We start from the raw sequence: 21,027 nt of genomic DNA, 5'->3' as shown, positions 1-21,027 counted from the left end.
GCTCCCTGGATCAGGGTCCAGTTTTCAGCTGTGTTAATTGTTTATGCCTGCTCAACACTTTTGTACTTCCATTAAAGTTCACTTATTATTCACAACTATTTTCTCTTCCCTTGTGATTGGCTCATCTGTTTTGTGCTGCTTGTTTATTTCCCCAGGCAGCAATCTAGATGATGGCCTATGGCATTCAGTTACCATCAATGCTAGAAGATACCACATCACCCTAACTCTAGATAATGATGTAGCATCGGCTATTCATGCAACCACTGTCTCACAGATTAATTCTGGGAACAGCTACTATTTTGGAGGTAAGTTGTTTCCAATGTGAAGACATTGTTGAAGACAATTAATCTATCCAAAGGGGGAGGCTGATATGTTATTTTTGTAAGTCCTGTTGCTAAAGCTGAACAATTATAGAATGAAACCTTCTGAAAAACTGTAAAACAGAAAGGCAATGGTGATTGAGTAGAATATATATATATGTCGGTCTCCTCTCCCCCGAAGTGAGAATTTGCAGGGGAGAGAAAATAAGGACAGAAAGAGACAACCTTTCTTTTCTCTCTCTGCCCTCTCTCCCTTTCTCTGTGCAGTAGTTATTCATTTATTTTTAAAGGATATTTCTATGCCACCATTTCTGAGTCCTGTTCAAAGCAGCTTTCAATTAAAATCACCACAATATTAAAAACAAGCTTTTTAAAGCTTTTTAAAGGGATTTTCGCTTGTAATTCTTTAATTGTCAATAACTTATTTCTGTAGTGATATCCTTTTCAGGCTCACCTTCCATCCAGGAATTCATTCCAGTGTTTCAATTATTGTGTCTGCTCTCTGTCCATGGATAGAGAATGCTGCAGAATGATAGCTGACAAAAGGGAGGAAGGAGCTGTCAACCTCCCAGCACAGAATACTCAAGCTCTTAGTTGTGTTAATGGCTTGCTACCTCATCCCCTGTGAGTAAGTCACACCCAGAACCATAAAGCTGGGAAGAGTAGTGATAGAAGAAAAAGTCTTCCTTTGGGACAGGAAGGTCATCTCAAAAGGGGGGGATTTTAAAAACTCTGGAGGTGAACAAGAGGGTTCTTCCATTTTAGGCATCTCTTTCACCTAGGGACTGCATCTTGTCCATGACGCAGGGGATAATGGAGACAAGTACCAACCTGGAGATCTAATGTAATAATGAACTCTAACTAACTGTAACTTAAAGTAAAGCTCACCTATCCTAAATCAAAAATAATTTAGGAAGTATCTAGAGAAAGGAGAGGGGACTGTGTGTTTTCACTTGTTCTTTGTTCCCTTTCTCAACCCCAAAGCTTGAACAGAATATGTATATTCTTTTATACATTTATTATACTTTATTAAACTGGGGAGGGGCAACAGAGGAACTCACCATCCTTGGAGCACAATATCTGTAAAGAGCAAAGTTGTGATAGATTGCCATTGTGCTTGCTTGTAGAAGTGTGAGGTCACTAAATGGCAACACAGGAATGGAGTATTACTCCATTTGGCAGAATGACTCTTTCAAGAGTCATTGGTAGCAGTTGGTGGTTACCCTGTTTGTAATTGGCACCCTTTGGGAGTGAGCAGAAGGAGAACGTTGCCAATCAGATGTTTGAGACAGCCATGGCATTCTTCTGACTCTCAAGAGTCCAATAAATTGGCAGTTTTTTGGGAAATTTGTTGCACAAATGCATGGGCACAGCAATATGTTTATTTTAGTTTTGCTCTGTGGAGTCCAGTATAGACCCAGCAGAGCAGCTGAGCTTCACAAAGATGAAACAGGCAGAGTTACTGGATGACTTCCAGAAAAGGCAGGTAGAAAGTGGAAATGAATCTCTCTATGGATGTGTTACAGGTCTTCCTGATAAATACCTGCAAGCCAGTGGCAGCTAGTGCAACCACACAAAGTCAGCTGGTGCCAGGAGCAGCAGGAGCTGATTGCCTGGACCAGCCGGGAGAGATAAGGCTCAAGTCGATTGAGCTGGAGAAGCTGAAGCTTCAAGCAGATAGAGAGGCCAAGGAAGAATGTGTCCAGGACCTCCAGATGCAAGGCAGACTTGAGGGGTAGGGTTGCCAGGTCCCCCCTCCTGATCTGTGGGAGGTTTTAGGGGGTGGGGCTGAAGCAGCCATGTGTGTGCATGGACACGTGTACACGATGACAGCGCTTCCAGTTTTACTTCCGGAAGTGGTGCATCACCGTGGTTGATTTAACACTCAAACCCTAGGTTTGAGTGCAAAATCAGCCGTGATGATGCTGTGCTTCCGGAAGTAAAACCGGAGGTGCTGTCATCGCATGCGGTGGCCATGCGCACACACAGCCGCAGCCCCGGAGCAGCTGGGTGGATTGGCGGGCAATTGCCTTCCAACACCACCCACTGGCAACCCTAATGAGGAACAAGAGGCGGAGGAAAGAGCCCTGGGCAGAGAGAGAGGCAGACCTCAAACGCCAGATACAGCAGATGCAGGAGCAGAGGGAAGTGCATGCCAAGGAGTGTGAGGAAGAGAAGAGGCTTCAGGATGAGAAGAACCAGCAGGAGGTGAGGATTCTTTGCCTGAAATAAGCAGTGCAGAGAAATAAGTTACCCCTAAAGGTTACTCCAAGAAAAGATCCCTCAGTTCATTTATCCACCTTTGAAAGGGCAGCCAAGGAATGGGGCCATCCGAGAGGCAGATTAAATGATGTAACATTGTAAAAGATGAATTAGCAGCATTACACAACAGCATGCTTGTGAGTGGGATGGGGGTGAGATATCCCAATTTCAAAGAGCCTGTGCTTGAATGGTTCTGGATGGGACCAGGTTATTTCAGGAAGCAATTTACATTACTTGCCCCACCACTGGCAAAACCTTCCAAGTGTATGCAGTTAAATTGATAGAAATGGGGGCTTAGAACTATGAGCAGCTTTTTCAGCTGTCCATGCCGTATCAGTTTTTCTTCCATTTGCCCAAGGAGTTAGAGCCTCTGCTGAAAGACAGGAACAAAACACAAAAGATGCTGTGGAAGTTGCAGATTTCACTGATCAGGGTTGGAATGGAATGGAGGACTTCCCAGCCTAGCAGGGAAAAAAAAGTGGTCCCTAGGAATGGGAGGGAATCTCATTCTAAATGGCAGAGGGCTTACAGGTGACTGACCTCACACATTTGCATGTATGGTTGAGCTGCTGAATTTGAGGTAGGGATTTGGGCAAGAATTCCAGGCCATGTGAGTTAAGAAGAAAAAGAGGAGAAGGCCAGGCAGATGTGAGGCACAGAACCACGGAAAGCTAAGGCTCTGGGTTGTTCAAACCAAAAAGGATGTTAGTCATGCACACTTTTACGGGTTTCCTGAAAAAAATCAGCCCATTAAAGCCTATGGGGACTCCCCCCACTAGCAAAATTTAGAAAATAAGCCCCCAAATGCAACTAGTTGAAAATGAAAATGATGATATTCTCAAATCTTTCGATGTCTTCTTCGCCGGGCAGCAGGCAGGCATCCAATCCAATTCAAAGCAATTCAATGCGATCCAATGCAATCCAATGCAATCCATGCAATCCATGCAGCAGGTAAGTAATCCAGCAGGTCAGGATGAGGCACCAAGACCCAGGAATGCAGAGGGAGAATCAGGAAGTCACCAAACTCTCTCGGACCTCTCAGGAATGGTTTGGTCTTTCTTTGGCCAAGTACAGAAAAGTTTAAAAATAATTGCCGCTTCTGTGATTGGCCAAAGAACACTGTTCTTCCTGACCCGGCCAATGAGAATTCATGTCTCCCTCCCCCACATTAGATTGTCCTCCCTAGCAGAAAATCAAGGTAGGCTGCAGCAGGAAGCAAGGAGAGAGCTCTCCTTTCAACAAAAGCTAGGGGAAATGCCGATTCCCGAAAAGCCGATTCTCTAATTGGCTTTACCGGGAATTGCCTATTCTGTTTGGCTTATTCCCCTCCCTTTTGCTACCAGTAAATGTGAAGCCTGAAATAAGCCGAAATGACAATTTTTCGGCTTATTTCAGCTTGGGTTTATCGGTATGCACAGCCCTAATTAGCAGAGATGTTTTCATGCCAAATATATGATTGACAGTACAACCCTAAAGGGAGTTACTCCAGTCTAAGCCCATTGAAATGGATGGGCTTCGACTGGAGTAACTCTCTTTAGGATTGCACTGTTAAGAATCATACTCATCCTGTCATGCATTTAAATGCAACACATTCATTAATGGCCTTAAAATGTGATGATGCATTGTAAGTTCTTTCATTTGCTGATTTTTGGACTCGTAAGGGTTTGGGTTTTCAAAGTTTTGTCCTTAACTGTGATCTTTTGGGTTTCTATTTTATTGAAAGTTCATTTTTTTATAAACACATTAAGCTGAAGGAGTGACAGGTATTTATGTGATTCAGAGACCATGTTGTTAAAAATCAGAAAAGGGGGCAACAGTAGCCATGAAGTAATTTAAATAAGTCCCCAGATACAAACACAATTAGCATGTTGCCTTCATTCTGATTCTGTATACCCTCCTTTGCAAGCTCAAATCTCTTTGTGCTGCAGAAGCAAATGTAAGCGGCAAGGGGGAAGATATTGCATGCAGGCAATGTAGGCACCTCTACTGGTTTTAGTGGTAGTAGCAGAAATCATTGGAAGCTTAAAGTGCACTTCTTGTAGGCATGTGCTGTTGCTCAGAACATACTGGCCTTTTTGCATAGAAGAAATCTACTGATATCTTCTGATCCCATATTAGGCTCTCTGCTTGGAAGTCTGGAAGAACAGTTTGCCCCAATTTAACACTGTTTGGCTCTAGTGGCTCTTTTTATATGTGATGGTATAGCTGTTACCTTCGTGTAGGATGCAGAGGCATTAAAGACTTCATTTTCATTTGATCTTTACACCTTTGATATTTCATTGAGTTTACTCTGGGCTCCTAGGTTATATTCAGGTTGTGTAATGCTCTGGATGACATTTTCATTTTCCTCGCACGATTCTCTCTAAGCATAAGAGTACTGTAGCCCAGATGCTGGCATAACCCTTACAAGCTGGCATAAAGCTCAGTGCAATCGAAATGTCATATTGAAAAAGGTGGCAAAGGGATTCTAGGGCATACCTTGGCAGCAGATGGCATGAAGCCACTGCTTGAACATCTGCCCGCTGTTGCTTTATTGCTATTATCAATTAATTGTGCTAGTTTATGGTCATACCCTTAGTTTAGCCAGATATATAGATGCTTTAATGCTGTTCCTGTTTCAGCATGCATGGAAAAGGACTGGAAAGTAGACTAGAGCTGTCCTGTGCACTCTGTGACTCACAAAGCCCACTGCTGCCCATGGGCTATGTATCGTGGCCTACCAGAGATCTGATGGCAGTCTTTCCTGTTTTTTCAAATACAGAACATGTTTTTAACTTTTACTAATTCATTCATTCATTCTTTCTTTCATTTCCACCCTCTGTTGCACCTTCTATCCCCGGCCAAGGCTGCGCTCACAACATTGTATTTAACATTATAATACTACAATAAAAGCATAAAATATAACTACCTAAAATAATTAAAATCATTTCAAAATTAATCAGTTCCATAAAACTAATGACACGTCATTTGAGTCCAGGGCCTCCACACACCCCGCAACACAATCAGGGCCCCCTCATATAGTTTGATGAAACCTAAAAAGGGGGGGAGGGGAGCAGGGATACCAGATTGGATGGAACCGTTGCTGCACTCAGCTATAAGCCTGGCGGACTGTCTCTGTTTTGCAGGCCCTGCTGAATTCCTTAAGATCCTGCAGGGCCCTGGTCTCATTTGAAAGAGAATTTCACCAGGTTGGGGCCAGGGCTGTAAAGGCCCTGGCCCTAGTCAAGAACAGCCTAGTCTTTGGGCCAGGGACCACCAGTAAATTGCTATTACCAGAGCGTAATGCACTCTTGGGGCGTACCAGGAGAGGCGGTCCTGTAGGTACCAATGTCCCAGACTGTGTAGGGCTTTAACCTGAACCTGATCCAATGCTCCACCTGGAACCTGATCCAATGCTCCACCTGGAACCAGTGCAGTTGACGTAGCACTGGCTGGATATAGGCCCTCAGCAGGGTCCCTGTGAGGACCCTCACTGCAGTGTGTGACAGGCAGTGTTGTAGAGTGCTTAGAGTAGGACTGGGGAGACCTGGGTTCAAATTCCCACTTAGTTTGCTGGGTGACTTTGGGTCAGTCACTCTTTCTCTGGCTAACCATGTGATAATTGTGAGGGTAAAATGAGGAACAGGAGAACCATATATGCAGCCCTAAGTCCCATGAAGGAAGGATGGGATAAAAATATAACAGGATAATCATTTACAGGGCAATCCTAAGCAAGGTTACACCCTACTAAGTCCATTGAATCAATGTGCTGAACTCTGTTTAGGACTGCTCAAGAGTATTATTCTGTTGTTTGTTATTTCTTTACCCCTGTATGTTGTACATTGATTAAAACTGAGTAACAATCACATTATTATTATTATTAACAACAACAACAAACAATAATAATATAATTCATATCTTGCTCTCTTGCCGGCCAGGCCAGGCTCAGAGCAGCTAACAATCATTGTTAAAAACAATCCATAAAATGCAATTCAACACAATACACAATATAATATAAGCATTTAAAATCTGATTCATCAATTGGCACACAATACTAAGACATTAAACTACTGTCAGTAAAGGAAAGGCAATCAGGACCCCCCACAATCCAGCAAGGGTAGTAGGGGTGCCAAGCACAATATATACACCATTGGTGCCCTCAACTATAGGCCTGGTGGAACATCTCAGTCTTACAGGCTGCGGAACTGCACTAGGTCCTGCAGGGCCCTGGTCTCACTAGAGAGAGAGTTCCACCAAGATGGGGCCATGGCCAAAAAAGCCCTCACCCTAATTGAGGACAGCCAGATACAGTTTTGGCCAGGTACACACAGCAAATTGTTAATTGCAGAGCGTAATGACCTTTCGGGGATGTACCCAGCGTGGTGTAGTGGTTAAGAGCGGTGATATGGAGCAGTAGATTCTGATCTGGAGAACTGGATTTGTTTCCCCACTCTTCCACATGAGTGGCAGAGGCTAATCTGGTGAACTGGATTTGTCTCCCCACTCCTGCACATGAAGCCAGCTGGGTGACCTTGGGCTAGTCACAGCTCTCTCAGCTCCACCTACCTCACAAGGTTTCTGTTGTGGGGAGGGGAAGGGAAGGTGATTGTAAGCCAGTTTGAGTCTTCTTTAAGTGGTAGAGAAAGTCGGCATATTAAAAACCAGTGGGGCAATACTATCCCGAAGATACGATGGTCCCAGACTGTTTAGGGCTTTAAAGGACAAAACCAGTGTCTTGAAACTGATCCGGTACTCCAGCTGGAACCAGTGAAGTTGATGAAGCACTGGCTTTATATGCGCTCTTAGTGGGATCCCAGTGAGGACCCACGCAGCAGCCTTTTGAACCAGCTGGGGATTCTGGATCAGTCTCAAGGGCAGTCCTGCCTAGAGTGAGTTACAGTAATCTAGCCAAGAGGTGACAGTCGCATGGATCACCGTGGCAAGAAAGATAAGGCACCAGCTCTCTAGCATGGCGGAGATTGAAAAATGCCACCTTAACCATGGCTGTGATCTGAGCCCCCATTGATAAGGAGGCATCAAGGGTAACACCCAGGCTCTTGATGGCAGGCACAGGTGTTAATTACATGCCATCAAGAGCCAGGATCTGGCACCTCATCCCCGGATCACCCCAGCCCAGCCACAGGGCCCCTGTCTTCATGTATTCAGCTTCAGTCAGCTCTGTTTCAACCACTCCTAAGCACCCAGCCAGTGTGTCTGGGGCGATGTCAGGCTGGCTGTCCATCAACAGAAAGCTGGGTGTCATCAGCATATTGATGACAGCCCAGCCTGAAACTCTGCATCAGCTCTGGCAAGGGGGCGCATATAGATGTTAAACAACATGGGGGAAAGGATTCTTCCCTGTGGGACCCCACACACCAAAGGGTATCAAGACAATATGTGTTTCCCAAGCACCACCCTTTGTCCCTGACTATGGAGGAAGGAGTGCAGCCATTGAAGGGCTGTGCCCCGAATCTCCACATCAGCGAGGTAGCAGTCCAAAAGGTCATCATCAACCATGTCGAAGGCTGCTGAAAGATCTAATAGAATAAGCAGCCCTGACCAGCCTCGATCCAACTGAGATTAACGTCTGTGAGGGCAACCAGCACTGTTTCTGTCCCGTGGCCAGGGAGGAAGCTGGAATGGTTCCAAATGGAATGGGTTCAAAGCCAATGTGTCCTCCAGGAATGCCTGGATCTGTTCTGCCGCTGCTCTCTCAACTACCTTACTCAGGAAGGATAGATTTAACTCTGGGTGATAGTTGGCCAGATCACTAGGATCTAAAGATGGTCTTTTTAAGAGCGGTTGCACCACTGCCTCTTTCAAACTCCCTGGGAAGATGCCTATACTAAATGACAGGTTTTTGATCTCTCCCAGAGGAGCCCACACCACATCCCCATTGACCTTAACCAACCAGGATGGGCAGAAGTCCAGGAGGCATGTGGTGCCTCACAGATCGCAGGATCCTGTCAACATCAGCTTGGGAGAGCTGGCTGAAGTGGTCCAAAATTGGACCAAAAAACAGGCAATGGGCTCTAGTTCACTGCCTGTATCAAAGTTGGCCAGGAAGTCATGGCAGAGCGACAAGATTTTACCCACAAAATAGCTCACAAAAGCCTCACAGCTAATGTCCAAATTAGAATTTGTCTGTCCCTCCATAAGAGATGTAACAGTGCATTCCTAAGGAGAGTTACTCCAGTCTAAGCCCATTGAAATGAATGGGTTTAGACTGGAGTAACTCTTCTTAGGAATGCACTGTAAGTGACCTAATTATTCTGAACAATTGTGCTAGCGGATGCAATGGAGGCCGCATAGAACTGTTTCTTAGCAACCTTCATTGCCACCTCATAGGCTTTCATAAGCATCCTATAAGATGCTCTTGTATCTTCTAGCTGTCCTTTACAGCTCTTAGTTCTCTCTATGAACATACTTCCTAATCACCCTGGTTTGCTTTTCATGTCATATTTCAGGAATATAGAGCATAGTGTATAGATTTTGCTGCCTCATCCTTGTCAATGAGATGAGGACACAATGGGATATGTCTATGCTGTGGAAGTCATTATGAATGTGGCTGGCTGCTCTGATATCAGTAGTCATAGCATGATAATGGAGGACTTTGAGTGTAACAAAACTTGCTGCAGTGTTAAGAGCATGACTGGCATGGCTTTGACTTAGTCAGCTATATTACAGGAGGTATACAACCTAATAAATTAGCTTTATTCTGGAGGAACTAGCAATCACTTTTGAAGCATTGTCTTGATATTTTCTGTGCTCCACCATTGCTGCACTTCTTAGGGGAGGGACATCCTCCAAGGCACAAAAACATTTGCCAGGGGAGATCCAGTCTCCTGTACATTTCAACGGAGCTTGTGCAGTTTAGTGGTACCCAGTAAGTCTGATCCTCATCCCACTGACATCATTGACAACACCTTGAATAGATTTGAATTGTATTTTCTTTCTTTCAAAGAAGGCAAGAAAGAAAGAAAGAAAGAAAGAAAGAAAGAAAGAAAGAAAGAAAGAAAGAAAGAAAGAAAAGCTTTTAACTTCTCCATGTATCTGTATTCCATCACCATTATTGCCTGCTTGCTTAGTCTTACAAAAAAAAAAAATACTGCAGAATATGTAACTCTGATGCTTGCATTGAACAAGCAATGAAAACACTAGGAATAATTAGACCTTCCATCAGCGTGTCCCCAAGGAAATAAATTATCATTTAAGTATTCTTCATCTATATTCTTTCCTCCCTTCTTTATCCCACAGGGTGCCCTGACAATTTCACCAATTTGAAATGTTTAAATCCCGTTACGGCTTTTCGAGGCTGCATGAGGCTCATCTTTATTGATAACCAGCCCAAGGACCTCATTTTAGTTCAGCAAGGCTCCCTGGGGAATTTTAGTGATTTGCGAATTGATCTCTGTAGCATCAAAGACAGGTAATTCCTTCTCCTTTTCTTATGGTTTGTTTTCTTTTTAGCAAAGCAGCTTATAAGTAGTGTTCTATAAGTGCAAATTCTGATCTGTCAGGGGTATTGATATTAGGTATAATAGGGTGAGTTGGGAGGGAAGGCGGCATGGTATAGCCCAATCTTGTCAGATCTCGGCAGCTAAGACTCTGCACAGGAAGACAATGGCAAACCACTTCTTGCCTTGAGAGCCCCTTGCTGTGGTCACAATAAATTGGCTGCAACTTGATGGCATTATACACACACATATAATAGGGTGGGTTAATGGGAGACATTGCTGTGAACATACAGGAAATGGTGAATTGCATGAGGCTTTCTCTCATGGTGGTGTAGGGTTAAGAGCAGTGGTTTGGAGTGGTGGACTCTGATATGGAGAACCAGTTTTGATTCCCCACTCCTCCATATGAGTGGTGGAGGCTAATCTGGTGAACTGGATTTGTTCCCCCACTCCTACACATGAGGCAGCTGGGTGACCTTGGGCTTGTCAAACTCTCTCAGCCACACCTACCTCACAGGGTGTCTGTTGTGGGGAGGGGAAGGGAAGGTGATTGTAAGCTGATTTGATTCTTCCTTAAGTGGTAGAGAAAGTCAGCATATAAAAACCAACTCTTCTTCTTCTCTTCCTCTTCCTCCTCAGACTATGGGAGATTGAATCAAGCTGCAGATTGGTTTAAAGATTAAATTTTATGCAGAAACAGTATTTTATTATTTTGAAGTCTTAAAAGGAAGGGAAAGCAAAGGAGACATAATTTAAATCATCAAAAGATGCCATATCATTAATGCACTTGCTGTTTTGATAAATGGATCACTTAGGAATGGCTTGGTGTGTACCCTAGCTTTTTTACTATACAGAGGCAAACATTTGCATTTTGTTTTCTTTTGTTAGTTGTTGGCCAGGATTTAACCAAAGTAGCCCCTGTGTGGGTTACTTAGCTAGGCTTGTTCCTGGGCCATTTTAATGACCTAGTCTGATCCTGTCCAGTAGTTTTATGAAACTCAGTTCTTATTTTCTTGAGGATCACAAAGGAAAGTGTGGGCTGATGGAATAGGAAAAAGTTTTATAATCTAGTTATTTTTATGGATTTACTTGCAAATCTGCACATTCCCGAGAAATGTCCCTATATAGCACTTAAAACTTTTTTTGGAATGCGAAGATGTTCACATCTTGACTTTATACATGGGGAGTATGCATCATACACATGTGGAACTATGTGCCACGCCGGACGAGTCCAGGACAGGCACGAACTTCCACTGGACCCCTGGACCTCAAAACAACAACTCACCTGGCTGGCGTGGGTTGGGAGGAAGGGAGGACGGCGGGTGAGAAATGGGGCCACTTCATGGGATAGCAAATTCTGGAAGAAGCAGGGCATACAGCGAGCGAGCGGACACTCGGCAGCCGGGGGAGGGACGAGATGGAGGTGAAGCTCGGGGTGGGGTCAGCCGGGCCTCCTATGGGTCGAGGGAAGGAAGACAGGGTGGGGAGACACACCGGAGGAGCGTGCCGATGGTGCCACGGTCTTGTGGCAAAACAGAGAGACAGGGCAAAAGAGGAGGTGGCAACGCCAGAAGGAGCGAGAGAGGTAGCGGCCGGAGGGGAGCAGGGAGGAAGACTGGTGTCCTGTGCATGTGGGTTGGAGAGGACGGGGCCCCAGGCATGGGGGAAGCCAGGGGAATGCCCGAAGGAGACACCGCCCGACGCAGCCAGAGAAACACCGCCAACTGAGAGAGAGAGGCAAGGGAGAAGGTGAGTAGGGTGGAGGGACAAGGTAGGATTCCTCCACACCTGGGGAAGAGGGATAGGCACAGGAAGTTGGTGGGTGGAACAAGTAGTTGGGGGGAAAGGATAAGAAGGGGGATGGAGGAAGGAGCCGAGGAGGAAGTGCGAGAGAAACACCAGAGAAGCGGTGGTGATCTATACGTGAGAGGGGAGTGAGAGCGGGCGAGCGGCCCCAACTCCCCTTCTGAGGCGTTGGGAAGGATCAAAGGGGCCTTTAGGAAAGCCGGGGGAGAACCATTTTGATTCAGCTGAGCTGAGCTGGGGACTACAGGCAGGGGTGAGTTTAAACTTTGCCTTTTTTAAAACGCTGGGAAGCCTAACTAAACTGAGGATTTAATTGAGGTTTGCTGGGAGAGGGTTGTGATTGTTGTGCCAGTGGGTGATTAAGGTTGATTGTTGCCTGAAAGCTTGATTGTTCCCTTGTTAAGTGGGGTTGTTGTAATTGGAGCTTGGGTCTGAGAGGTGGGGGCTGTGAGCATTTAAATTCCAAGGCTCCTGCTTGCCAAGGCTCCTGGCTCTTAGCCTGTGGCTCGTGACTGGGGATCTGTAGGTAAATATAAAATCTTTTTATCTTGGCAGAGTAACTCTCTCCATCCGGTTGGAGTACCGAGCAACTTGAATATCTATGTAAATTAGCAGCAGATAGCTGCAGGGCAAGGAACTTCGGCACTCAGTTCTTATTTGGTACAGGAAGAGTGCAAGCGAGTAAAAAGCAGGGTTACAACACGAAAGAATAATATAATAATTAATTAATTAATAAAATAACCGTTATGAAGGTAGAAAGCCAGCAGGGGTCGGGGGGCTATCCAGTGTGCTGCATGGAGTGTCACATGTATGATTATCTGCCTGCTGGAAAGAAGTCATAGGTGTGTGCTCGGTGCAGGAAGCTCCTGGCTCTCAGGAAGCGAGTTCACTTCCTCGAGGCCAAGGTAGCTCAACTGGAGGAGCTGAGGCAGGCAGAGAGAAAGATGACTAAGGACTCCGGGGATGAAATAGTCACATCCCACTCCCAAGGTGACGGCAACCTGCCAGTCACGGATGATGGAGCCCTTGGGGAAGGAGGCCATCTCACTGAGAGAGGGGGATGTGGTACCTTACAAGGGACCTCTTCCTTGGTGGATGAACAGATAACCTCTCGTACCGAGGATATGCCTCAGAGGGGAGGGGGGCTTCTTGTAGTGGGGGATTCAATCCTTAGGAATGTAGATAGCTGGGTTTCTGGCAGGTGCATGGACCACATGGTGACTTGCCTGCCTGGTGCAAAGGTTGCGGACATTACCCGTCATATAGGTAGTCTGGTAGGTAGTGCTGGGGAGGAGCCAGTGGTTGTGGTGCATGTTGGCACCAACGACGTGGGGAAATGTAGTCCAGAGGTCTTGGAATCCAAATTTAGATTGCTAGGCAGGAGACTAAAAGCCAGGACCGCCAAGGTAGCTTTCTCAGAAATGCTACCTGTTCCACGTGCAGGACCAGCTAGGCAGGCGCAGTTGGTGAGTCTCAATGCGTGGATGAGACGGTGGTGCAGGGAAGAGGGCTTTAGATTTGTAAGGAACTGGGCAACATTTTGGGAGAAGTCGGGCCTATACAAAAGGGATGGGCTCCACTTGAACCAGGATGGAACCAGACTGCTGGCGTGTAATATAAAAAAGGTGGCAGAGGAGCTTTTAAACTGAACCTGGGGGAAAAGCCGACAGGAGCTGAGAAGCATCTGGTTCGGGCAAACTCAGTGCACACGGACAAAGGGAAAATTGCTTCAGATTGCCCACATGGGAATTACTTGGACATGAAAGGGAATGGAAAGATGCCCAAAGGCACATTCCAGGCAAATCGAAAGAGAGAAACTGTGTGGAGGTGTTTCTATGCTAATGCTAGAAGCCTCCAAGCAAAAATGGGGGAATTAGAGTGCATGGTTTTAAGAGAAAACATATAGTGAGCATTACAGAAACCTGGTGGAGGGGAGAGAACCAGTGGGATACTGTCATCCCTGGTTACAAACTGTATAGAAATGACAGGGAAGGGCGTATTGGAGGGGGTGTTGCTATGTATATCAAGGAAGGCATAGTGTCTAACAAGCTAGAGACCATAAAAAGGGCAGACTCGTCCACAGAATCCTTATGGGTGATGATTTCAGGCCCCAAAGGAGATTTAGTACTGGGGACGTTCTATCGGCCCTCTGACCAAATGGCTCAGGGTGATCTTGAGATGCAGAATGAAATTAGGGGAGCATGTAAAGGTAATGAAGTAGTAATAATGGGAGACTTCAACTTCCCTCATATTGATTGGATAAATGTATGTTCCAGTCAAGCTAAAGAGATAAAATTTTTAGACATCCTAAATGACTGTGCCCTTGAACAGTTGGTCAGAGACCCAACCAGAGGGGAGGCGATACTGGATTTAATATTCTGTGGTGCTGCCAGTGATTTAGTGCTAGATGTGGATGTAGTTGAGCCAGTTGGCAATAGTGATCACAATGGCATCAAATTTAATTTATATGCAAATGGGAAAGTTACTGGGAAATCTCACACAATTACCTTTGACTTTAAAAGAGGGAACTTCTCTAAAATGAGAAAAGTGGGAAAGAGGAAGTTGAAAGGAACAGTTAGGAGGGTTAAATCTCTTGAAAAGGCTTGGGAGTTACTCAAGTCCACATTACTAGAGGCTCAGCTAGCTTGTATACCGCAGGTCAGGAAAGGTAGTAATAAGTCCAAGAGGTCACCACCATGGCTAACGGGTAAGGTGAAGGAAGCAATTAGAGAAAAAAAGGCTTCCTTCAGAGACTGGAAGGGTTGCCCAAACGAGGCGAACAGAAGCAAACACAAACTTGCACAAAGGAAATGCAAGCAGATAATTAGAGATGCAAAAAAAGATTTTGAGGGGCATATTGCTAAACACATCAAAACAAACAATAAGAAATTATTTAAGTATATTAGGAGTAGGAAACCAGCTAGGGAAGTGGTTGGACCATTGGATGACAATGGGAGTAAAGAAACTCTAAGGGAGGATAAAGAAATTGCTGAAAAACTAAATGAATTCTTCTCATCTGTCTTCACTGTTGAAGATACAGGGCAGATTCCTTCTCCTGAACAAAGATTTTGGAGAGGGGAAAATGAGGAACTGAGGCAAATAGTGGTAACAAGGCAGGAAGTCCTAGAACATCTAGACCAGTGGTTCCCAACCTTTTTCAAGTCGTGACCCCCTTTTACAATTGCCAAGTAACCTGCGACCCCCGCCACATTTGCGTAATAAAGCCATAAATGACATTTTCAATAGGATAAAGAAAACACAATACAAATAGATTTTTCAGAATATAATTCCAACTTAATATTTAATTAACTAATTACATTAAATGATTAATTAATATTTAATGTGATGGTTGTGCTTGCATCTGGGTAACCAGCTTCAAAATTCGTGGCCAACCTCATGTCATCCTCAACATTTAGTCTGTTTCTTGTCTTTGTTTTGATATGAAGAAGAGTTGAAAATCCACTCTCACAGAGATATGTAGAGGCAAATGGAATTAAAACTCGAAAGGCGAGCATGGTGACATTTTTATGCTTTGGGCTGGTTTTACCTGATTACATTAGGGCAGGGGTGGGGAACCTTTTTCCTGCCAAGGGCCATTTGCACATTTATAACATCATTCGGGGGCCATACCGGGCATTGATCTCCTGGTGTGGGGGGGGGGAAGAGGCTAGGGTTGCCAGGTCTCCAGCCACCACCTGGAGGTTTGCAGACCTAGCAGAGGCTATGCAGGGCAGTGAGAGAAGTAAAGAAGGAAAGGAAAGAAGGAAAGAAGGGAAGGAAGGAAAGAAGGAAAGAAAAGAAGGAAAGAAAAGAAGGAAAGAAAAGAAGGAAGAAAAGGGAAAAAAGGAAAGAAGGGAAGGAAGAAGGAAAGAAAGAAAAGGAAAGGAAAAAAAGGAAAGAAGGAAAGGAAGTAAGAAAGGAAAGAAGGGAAGGAAGGAAGGAAAGAAAGAAGGAAAAAAATAAAAAAGGAAGGATGGAAAGAGGGAGGGAGGCTTCCCCCACACACACACACACGCACTCGCCAGCGGCCCGGGAATCTTGAGCACACACACACATACATGGGGAGGGCTGGGGGGACCCTCCGGCTGCAGCACAACAAGCGCGCGGCCGGGAAATGGAGCACGAGGAGGGCTGCGGGGGGACCCTCCGGCGGCAGCGCAACAAGCACGCAGGCCGGAGGAATGGAGCACGGGGAGGGCCGGGGGGGGACCCTCGGGCGGCAGCGCAGCAAGCGCTCAAGTCGGGGGAATGGAACACGTGGAGGGCTGTGACGCGGAAGCCAAGCGGATTAGCAGTCTTGTCCAGGATACCCATCAGAAAGTCCACGGCCATGTAGAAAAAGTGTTGTTTATTTGTACAGTGCAGAAATATATACAGATACTCCTTTCACACTCTCCGCTCATAACATCCCGCATAGAACCGCGGTTTCACTTCAATTTATACACCTGGTGGTTGCAGCCACCAATCACAGTAGATATCCAATTATCCTGGCATTGCTACTGCATTGCATCAGCCACCTGGCTCTAGCTGGATCAGGCCAGCTTTCTCTAGCTCCCCAGGTACTTTCCAGGCTGATTACATCATCCTTAGATCTCACTGATCTATCCTGCATTTGTCAAACTAACTGACAGACTTGTAATCTTGACACTCCTTCTCAAGGATTTCAGATTAGTTTGATTAGGTTCGTGAATCTATTGCAATCCACAATTTTTGTAAATAGATCTGCCACATTTCCAGCACTGGCACACTTTACAATACATACCAAGCCTTTGTTCACAGCTTCAATTACATTGACATATCTTATTCTTATATGTTTACTTCTGCCTTTAAAGTTTTGCTCAGTCGCAAGTTGTAGTGCTGATTGACTGTCAGTATACACCTTTACTGGTAATTGTACAGATACATTGAGTTCTTTCATGAGATAGACAAACCATTCCACCTGGTTTATACTTTCACTCACAGCACTATATTCTGCTTCACATGAACTCATGGCTACAAATGACTGTTTTACAGATTTCCAATGTATGGGTGCTTCACCAAAATACAACACATACCCGGTCGTTGATTTTGCGTTCCCATGATGCATCTGCATACGCAGTCAGTTTCCCATTACATGCATTCAAGCATAACTGTTTGTTCACAGATCCCTTCAGGTATCTGAGTACACGCTGAGCTGCTTTCCAGTCACTCTGCTTTGGTGACATATTTTTCCTGCTCAGGCAATGTACCGCCTGATATATGTTTGGGCGAGTCCAACAAGCAAGATATAACAAACTTCCTATCAGGGACTGATACAGAGATTTGTCACACTCTTCTTTTCCTGAGACTCTTCACATAAATAACCTGTGACCATTGGGGTTTCAGCTGCATTTGCATCAAGCATGCTAAACCTTTCCAGCAACTGTTTTATTTTTTCTATTTGAGACAAGTAAAAAACACCTTTACTGTCCCTGTTTATTTTTACCCCAAGATAATTTCTTATCTCTCCCAAACATTTCAGTTTAAAGCGTTCTCCAAGCTGTTTCTGAAATTGTTCCTGGTCACTCTCATTATTGGTTATTACACACAAATCATCCACGTAAATCAGCACGTATGACTCCTTCTGACCTGTGCACCTTGAAAACAAACAAGGATCAGCAACACTCTGTGTGAAGCCTAACTTTTTAACAGCATCAATTAAACATTTGTGCCACTCTCTGGCCGATTGATGCAAACCATACAAAGCTCTGTTTAGCTTTCATATTTTGGCTTCTTCCTTTAATTCAAACCCTGGAATTTGAGTCATGTATACTTCTTCTACCAAAGGTGCATTTAGATAAGCTGTCTGAATGTCATAATGGAAAACTTTCAGACCTTTCAACCCTGCAACTGACAGGGCTGTTTTAATGGTTTCACAACGAACTGTGGGTGAAAAAGTTTCATCAAAGTTAACAAATTTCCTTTGAGCAAACCCTTTACAAACTAGTCTGGCTTTTCTTTTTACAGTACCATCAGCCAACTGCTTGAGTTTGTAAACCCACCTGCAACCTATCACAGGTTGTCCCTTTGGTAAATGCATTGGTGTAATTACCTTGTGCTCCTTCAAAGCATTCATTTCCACACCCATGGCTTGCAGCCATAAATCTCTCTCTCTATCACCAAGAGAAAGCACCTGCTTGTAACTTTCAGGTTCTATTACAGACACGTGGTTGATTAAGTCGCAATCTTCAAAGCCATATCTTTGTGGAGGTACTCCTTTATTACTTCTGTCTGACCGTCTGACCACCGTGCCACTAGACTCCCCTCCTTCTGGAGTCTCAACCTTCACTGTTTCCCTGCTTGCAACAACTTCAGGAAAAACACTTTCATCTGCCTCTGGCTGTCCATTAGCCGGCAATAAAACTTCTTCAGAAACCTTCTCATTGCCATGTAATCTTGGCCAATTAAAAGATTCTCCGAAATTCGCAGATTTGCTAAAAGACACCTGGTTCTGATCATTAGCAAAGCGATAAGATTTTGCTGCATTCTGATATCCCAGAAAAATCAGCGGTTTGGATTTCTTGCCACCTGCTCTGCGGTTCTTTAAAGGTATATTCACCCAAGCCTTTGTACCAAACACTCTTAAATGCTTCAAAGAGGGATTTCTATTGTACAATGCCTTGTAGGGAATATTGTTAATGCTGGAGGTCCAAAGTCTATTAATCAAATAACAAGCCACCTTGATGCCTTCCCCCCAGAACCTGGGTTTTAGATTAGCATCCTCTATCAAAGGTTGCAACATTGACTTTAGATAACCAATCCTCCTCTCAGCCACACCATTCTCCTGAGAAACACAGGGATTAGCCAATCTGTGCTCAATTCCCTTGCTTTCCAACCACTGGGTAAATGCACTAGAGACAAATTCACCGCCTCTGTCAGATTGTATACTGGATACCTTGAGGTCTAGCTGCCTTTCCACCCTTTTAATCCAACACTTGATGGTTTGACATGCCTCACTTTTCTGCTTCAGCAGATACACCCAGCCATAACGAGTAAAATCATCCACAATACATAAAGCGTATCGGTTCTTAGACACACTCTCAGGAAATGGACCACAGAGATCTAAATGAGCAATTTGTAGAGGTCTGGTTGCCACCCTTTGGCTTACCTTAGCCACTGGACTATGTCTGCTTTTAACAGATTTGCAGACAGTGCAATCTAGGAAAGAATTACACCCATTCAACTTAATGTCATCCTTCCCTAACACACTCAGGGTCTTCTTTAGAATGGAAAAGGAGGCGTGGCCAAAACGCCTATGTAGAAGGTGTATGCACTCATTATGTGGATTTTTATTCACAGACTCCACTACCATAGAAGTTTCTCCTGTCCTTCTATGCACCACATAGACATCCTTTTGCAAGTGCCCTTCTAACATTACAACCTCCCCCTGGCTTATCTGGCAGGTGTTTCCTTCAAACTGCACCTTAAAGCCAGTCTTAGCCAGCACAGAAACACTTAGCTACTATGCTGTAACTCAGGCACACAAAGTACATTTTGAAACTTATGATTCAACTCTGGGAAAAACACCTCCCCTTCAGAGTGTACCTTTAAGTGTCTCCCATCTGCCAGACTTACATTAGACTTAGCAGACTGCTTTCGGTTAACCAATATGGAAGCTTTGTTAACAAAACATGTACTTGCCCCACTGTCCAAAAGCCAAATGTCCTCTTTGTCTCCAGCCTCTGCCAGCACAACAGCAGTGTAAGTTCCATTCACTGACTGTCTCTTTGGTTGCTTTTTCCTGGCCAACTGGGGACAATTTCTTTTCAAATGTTGTGAGGACCCACAGAGAAAACACTTTCTGACGAACATCACGCATTCCTCCTCTTACTTGTAGCTCTTACTCTTCCGGTCTCCCTCACATGCTGGCGTCTGAGCCATCTGCGCAGAGTAGAACGCTGCCCCTCCTCGTGGGTTGTATCCCTCCCGGTGGGCTGATGTCATCGGCGTTGACTTTGAATTGCCTCTCTGCCTGGGTTGATTTACACCGAACTGCACGGCACTTGACGTGACGTGACGACTCCCGTGACGACTCCGACATTCCTCTCGGGTGAACTATGAACTCCTGGGCTGCAGTCATCTGCTTACGTCCTTCCTCCCGTCGTTCCTCGTCTTCCAGAATTCATAGGTTAATTGCCCTGCTGCCAGGCTCTCCAGCGAGGTTACTAAAACATCAAAGCTCGCATCCAGAGAACTCAAAAGCAAATACACCCAGTCCTCCGCAGATATAACTTTTCCCCTCAACTCCAGCTGTCTAAACAACTCTGCCAGAGTCTTCAAGTGGGCTGCGGCCGGCGTGTTCAGTGATTTATGGCATCTATAAAGACGCCTCATTAGTGCTAGCAGCGTACCAGCTGAGTCCCTGAGATACACTGCTCGCAGACTATCCCATGCCAACTTTGCATGCTCTTTGCCCACAACAAAAATAAGCTGATCATTTCCCACCGTCAAGGTGATATTGGCAAGGGCTTTTATGTCCTTGGCAATCTCGGCTGGTGTAGTAGGGAGTCTTTCCACAGCATCCCATAAATCTTCCCTTTTCAGATATTGCTCCAACCTCACAGACCAAACGTGGTAATTCTCTGAGGTGAGTTTATCCACCGGGATAAAAGATTGTTGTGCCATTATTACTCACAGCCGTCACTTCTCCAGTAGCCTCTGAAAAATCCTGGACTCTGCTTATCTACCACCACACATATAACCTGCGCAGTGTAGCAGAAACACTCCTGTAACGTAGAGGAGCTGGGCCCAGAGCCCTGACGCGGAAACCAAGCGGATTAGCAGTCTTGTCCAGGATACCCATCAGAAAGTCCACGGCCACATAGAAAAAGTGTTGTTTATTTGTACAGTGCAGAAATATATACAGATACTCCTTTCACACTCTCCGCTCATAACATCCCGCATAGAACTGCGGTTTCACTTCATTATATACACCTGGTGGTTGCAGCCACCAATCACAGTAGATATCCAATTATCCTGGCATTGCTACTGCATTGCATCAGCCACCTGCTCTAGCTGGATCAGGCCAGCTTTCTCTAGCTCCCCAGGTACTTTCCAGGCTGATTACATCATCCTTAGATCTCACTGATCTATCCTGCACCTGTCAAACTAACTGACAGACTTGTAATCTTGACAGGCTGGGGGGGACCCTTGGGCAGCCTCAAGGGGGACTGCCCTCTTCTCCT

The 21,027-nt window shown here is 45.1% G+C and overlaps 1 protein-coding gene across 1 annotated transcript in view; it reads left to right on the top strand.

Moving 5' to 3' along the window:
- The window catches only part of CNTNAP5 (contactin associated protein family member 5), a 603,640-nt gene that overhangs the window by 344,721 nt on the left and 237,892 nt on the right, over positions 1-21,027 (top strand). Inside the window, exons 9-10 of the mRNA XM_056861386.1 lie at positions 156-305; positions 9,819-9,990. Of these exons, the coding sequence (XP_056717364.1) occupies positions 156-305; positions 9,819-9,990 (322 nt within the window). The remainder of the gene's footprint in view (positions 1-155; positions 306-9,818; positions 9,991-21,027) is intronic.

The sequence above is a fragment of the Euleptes europaea genome, chromosome 15 (assembly GCF_029931775.1).
Source record: "Euleptes europaea isolate rEulEur1 chromosome 15, rEulEur1.hap1, whole genome shotgun sequence".
Lineage (NCBI taxonomy): Eukaryota > Metazoa > Chordata > Lepidosauria > Squamata > Sphaerodactylidae > Euleptes > Euleptes europaea.
This window is presented reverse-complemented; position numbering and strand designations above follow the sequence as displayed.